We start from the raw sequence: 5,000 nt of genomic DNA, 5'->3' as shown, positions 1-5,000 counted from the left end.
ACCCCTAACCCTAATCTTAACCCCACACCTTGACCACTAACTAACCCTAATCTAACCCCCCTAACCCTAATCTTAACCCCACACCTTGACCACTAACCTAACCCCTAACCCTAATCTTAACCCCACACCTTGACCACTAACCTAACCCCTAACCCTAATCTTAACCCCACACCTTGACCACTAACCTAAACCCTAAACCTAATCTTAACCCCACACCCCACACCCCACACCTTGACCACTAACCTAACCCCTAACCCTAATCTTAACCCCACACCCCACACCTTGACCACTAAGCTAACCCCTAACCCTAATCTTAACCCCTCTTTTGGGGAGAAAGAGGTCCCCACTTGTCAGATTTTTTTTTTACTATCCTTGTGAGGACACAAAACACACACACACACACACACACACACACACACACACACACACACACACACACACACACACACACACACACACACACCCCTACTGACCAATGGTCTTGATCACAGCCTCCTGTAGTTGTCTCTCCTGGTCAGTAGTTGTCTTGTTGTTGCAATATGGGTCACAGCTTCCAGTCAGTTCATAGTCCACACTCAGCCTCAACTGTTTCAACAGGGTGTTAAATACCTCCAGTACTGTTGGGCCTACACACACACACACACACACACACACACACACACACACACACACACACACACACACACACACACACACACACACACACACACACACACACACACACACACACACACACACACACACACACACACACACACACACACACACACACACACACACACACACACACACACACACACACACACACACACACACGCACACACACACGCACACACACACAAACACATACACACACACAAACACACACACACAACACACACACACATACACACACACAAACACACACACACAAACACACACATACACACACACACACACACACACACATACACACAAACACAAACACACGTACACACCACACAAACAGACCCACGCACACAATTGTTGGTTGTGTATGTTATTTGAGCAATACTATATCTAGAATGCAGTACCTGTAATTTATTGACAATAACAGGCTGTCTCCCTCTAGTGGCCATTATACACAATAACAGGATAATGACGAGAGGGAACCTCGTGGTTAGAGCGTTGTGCTCGTAACCGAAAGGTTCCTGGATCGAATCCCCGAGCTGACAAGGTCATTCATTCTGCCCCTGAATAAGGCAGTTAACCCACTGTTCCTATGCCATCATTGAAGTTAAAAATGTGTTCTTAACTGACTTGCCTAGTTAAATAAAGGTTTAAAGAATAAAGGTTTAAAAGAAATGACAAGCTCTGTCTCCCTCTAGTGGCCATTATACACAATGACAGGTTCTGTCTCCCTCTAGTGGCCATTATACACAATAACAGGACAATGACAGGCTCTGTCTCCCTCGAGTGGCCATTATACACAATAACAGGACAATGACAGGCTCTGTCTCCCTCTAGTGGCCATTATACACAACAACAGGACAATGACAGGCTCTGTCTTCCTCTAGTGGCCATTATACACAATAACAGGACAATGACAGGCTCTGTCTCCCTCTAGTGGCCATTATACACAATAACAGGACAATGACAGGCTCTGTCTCCCTCGTAATCGCTCCACTTTCACCCCAGCTGCCAGACTAACCCTGATTCAGATGACCATCCTACCCATGCCAGATTACGGAGACGTAATTCATAGATCGGCAGGTAAGGGTGCTCTCGAGCGACTAGATGTTCTTTACCATTTGGCCATCAGATTTTCCACCAATGCTCCTTATAGGACACATCACTGCACTCTATACTCCTCTGTAAACTGTCATCTCTGTATACCCGCCACAAGACCCACTGGTTGATGCTTATTTATAAAACCCTCTTAGGGCTCACTTCCCCATATATGAGACACCTGCTGCAGCCCTCATCCTCCACATACAACATCCGTTCTGCCAGTCACATTCTGTTAAAGGTCCCCAAAGCAAACACATCCCTGGGTCGCTCCTCTTTTCAGTTCGCAGCAAACTGGACAGTTTTATCTCCACCTCTTCATTCAAAGACTCAATCATGGACCCTCTTACTGACAGTTGTGGCTGCTTTGTGTGATGTATTGTTGTCTCTACCTTCTTTCCCTTTGTGCTGTTGTCTGTGACCAAGAATGTTTGTGCCATGTTGTGTTGCTACCATGTTGTTGTCATGTTGTGTTGTTGTCATGTGGTGTTGTTGTCATGTTATGTTGCTACCATGTTGTGTTGCTACCATGTTGTGTTGCTACCATGTTGTGTTGCTACCATGTTGTGTTGCTACCATGTTGTGTTGCTGCCATATTGTGTTGCTACCATGTTGTTGTCATGCTGTGTTGTTGTCATGTTGTGTTGCTACCATGTTGTGTTACCATGTTGTGGTGCTACCATGTTGTGTTGCTACCATGTTGTGTTGCTGCCATATTGTGTTGCTACCATGTTGTTGTCATGCTGTGTTGTTGTCATGTTGTGTTGTTGTCATGTTATGTTGCTACCATGTTGTGGTGCTACCATGTTGTTGTCATGTTGTGTTGTTGTCATGTGGTGTTGTTGTCATGTTATGTTGCTACCATGTTGTGGTGCTACCATGTTGTGTTGCTACCATGTTGTGTTGCTGCCATATTGTGTTGCTACCATGTTGTTGTCATGCTGTGTTGTTGTCATGTTATGTTGATGCCATGTTGTGTTGATACCATGTTGTGTTGTTGTCATGTTATGTTGCTGCCATGTTGTGTTGCTACCATGTTGCTGCCATGTTGTGTTGTTGTCATGTTATGTTGTTACCATGTTGTGTTGCTACCATGTTGTGTTGCTACCATGTTGTGTTGCTACCATGTTATGTTGCTACCATGTTGTGTTGCTGCCATGTTGTGTTGCTGCCATGTTGTGGTGCTACCATTTTGTGTTGCTACCATGTTGTGTTGCTACCATGTTGTGTTGCTACCATGTTGTGTTGCTACCATGTTGTGGTGCTACCATGTTGTGTTGCTGCCATGTTGTGTTGCTGCCATGTTGTGGTGCTACCATGTTGTGTTGCTGCCATGTTGTGTTGCTACCATGTTGTGTTGCTGCCATGTTGTGTTGCTGCCATGTTGTGGTGCTACCATGTTGTGTTGCTGCCATGTTGTGTTGCTACCATGTTGTGTTGCTACCATGTTGTGTTGCTGCCATGTTGTGTTGCTACCATGTTGTGTTGCTGCCATGTTGTGGTGCTACCATGTTGTGTTGCTGCCATGTTGTGTTGCTACCATGTTGTGTTGCTACCATGTTGTGTTGCTACCATGTTGTGTTGCTACCATGTTGTGGTGCTACCATGTTGTGTTGCTGCCATGTTGTGGTGCTACCATGTTGTTGGCATGTGTCTTAGGTCTCTCTTTATGTAGTATTGTGGTGCCTCTCTTGTCGTGATGTTTTGTCCTATGGGTCATGGTACAGATACAGTCCCGCATGAGGCCTTTTGCCTTCTGGTAGGACGTCATGATGAATAAAAACTTAACTGTCTATTTAAATAAAGGTTCAAGCAAAAATCAAAACACCACACAGCCTTCTGTCTTTTAGACATCGTTGACGTTGGAAACCAACCTGACAATACAATCCTCTCAGATCTCAATGAGAGCCTAGAAAACAATGGGTCAATTTGGGTCAATTTAATTTGGGATTGGGTGCTTTCGTATTCCCGCAAAAAAAAAAAAAAAAACCACACACTTACCCACAGAGCCACTGGCCTCAATGACAGCAGCCTCAGACAGGACCTCCACTATCCCAGCACGCACTGTGGCTGAACTCTTACTGTTGGCATCTAGATGACCCAGCAGCTGCTGAATAACCAGGTGAGAATGCTGTGACTAGAGAAAGGAATGGAGGAGAGAGGAGACAGGAGAGGAGAGGAGATGAGACAGGACAGGAGAGGAGGAGACAGGAGAGGAGACAGGACAGGACAGGAGAGGAGACAGGAGAGGGGACAGGACAGGACAGGAGAGGAGAGGAGACAGGAGAGGGGACAGGACAGGACAGGAGACAGGAGACGAGACAGGAGAGAAGACAGGACAGGAGAGGAGACAGGAGAGGAGACAGGACAGGAGACAGGAGACAGGAGAGGAGAGGAGACAGGAGAGGGGACAGGACATGAGAGGAGACAGGAGACGAGACAGGAGAGAAGACAGGACAGGAGAGGAGACAGGACAGGAGAGGAGACAGGACAGGAGAGGAGACAGGAGGAGACAGGAGAGGAGACAGGACAGGAGACAGGAGACAGGACAGGAGAGGAGACAGGAGAGGAGACAGGACAGGACAGGAGAGGAGACAGGAGAGGGGACAGGAGAGGAAACAGGAGAGGGGACAGGAGATGAGAGGAGACAGGACAGGACAGGAGACAGGACAGGAGAAGAGACAGGAGAGGAGAGGAGACAGGACACGAGAGGAGACAGGAGAGAAGAGGAGACAGGACAGGACAGGAGACAGGACAGGAGAGGAGACAGGAGAGGAGAGGAGACAGGACAGGAGAGGAGACAGGACAGGAGAGGAGACAGGAGAGGAGAGGAGAGGAGAGGAGAGGAGAGGAGACAGGACAGGAGAGGAGACAGGAGAGGAGAGGAGAGGAGACAGGAGAGGAGACAGGACAGGAGAGGAGACAGGACAGGAGAGTAGACAGGAGAGGAGATGGGAGAGGACAGGAGAGGAGCCAGGAGAGGAGACAGAACAGGAGAGGAGAGGAGAGGAGAGGAGAGGAGAGGAGAGGAGAGGAGAGGAGAGGAGAGGAGAGGAGAGGAGAGGAGAGGAGAGGACAGGACAGGACAGGAGAGGAGAGGAGACAGGACAGGAGAGGAGCCAGGAGAGAAGAGAAGAAAAATTATATTTTAGTCATTGAGTGATGTGAAACCATACTAGACATAGCAGCAGATACTGTTGTGGCTAAATGCTGATATGAGGATGTGACGGTCCTGACCTGGATTGAGTACATGA

At 47.6% G+C, this 5,000-nt stretch overlaps 1 protein-coding gene across 11 annotated transcripts in view; it reads right to left on the bottom strand.

Moving 5' to 3' along the window:
* LOC127913525 (protein EFR3 homolog B-like) overlaps positions 1 to 5,000 on the bottom strand; it is a 52,459-nt gene that overhangs the window by 21,329 nt on the left and 26,130 nt on the right. For all 11 annotated transcript variants that reach the window (XM_052485708.1, XM_052485718.1, XM_052485710.1 and 8 more), the window contains 3 exons: positions 4,984 to 5,000; positions 3,748 to 3,883; positions 474 to 626 (listed from right to left, as the gene is read on the bottom strand). The exon at positions 4,984 to 5,000 is cut by the window's right edge and continues 62 nt beyond it. In XM_052485708.1, coding sequence (XP_052341668.1) covers positions 474 to 626; positions 3,748 to 3,883; positions 4,984 to 5,000 — 306 coding nt within the window. The remainder of the gene's footprint in view (positions 1 to 473; positions 627 to 3,747; positions 3,884 to 4,983) is intronic.

The sequence above is a fragment of the Oncorhynchus keta genome, chromosome 29 (genome assembly GCF_023373465.1).
Source record: "Oncorhynchus keta strain PuntledgeMale-10-30-2019 chromosome 29, Oket_V2, whole genome shotgun sequence".
NCBI lineage: Eukaryota > Metazoa > Chordata > Actinopteri > Salmoniformes > Salmonidae > Oncorhynchus > Oncorhynchus keta.
This window is presented reverse-complemented; position numbering and strand designations above follow the sequence as displayed.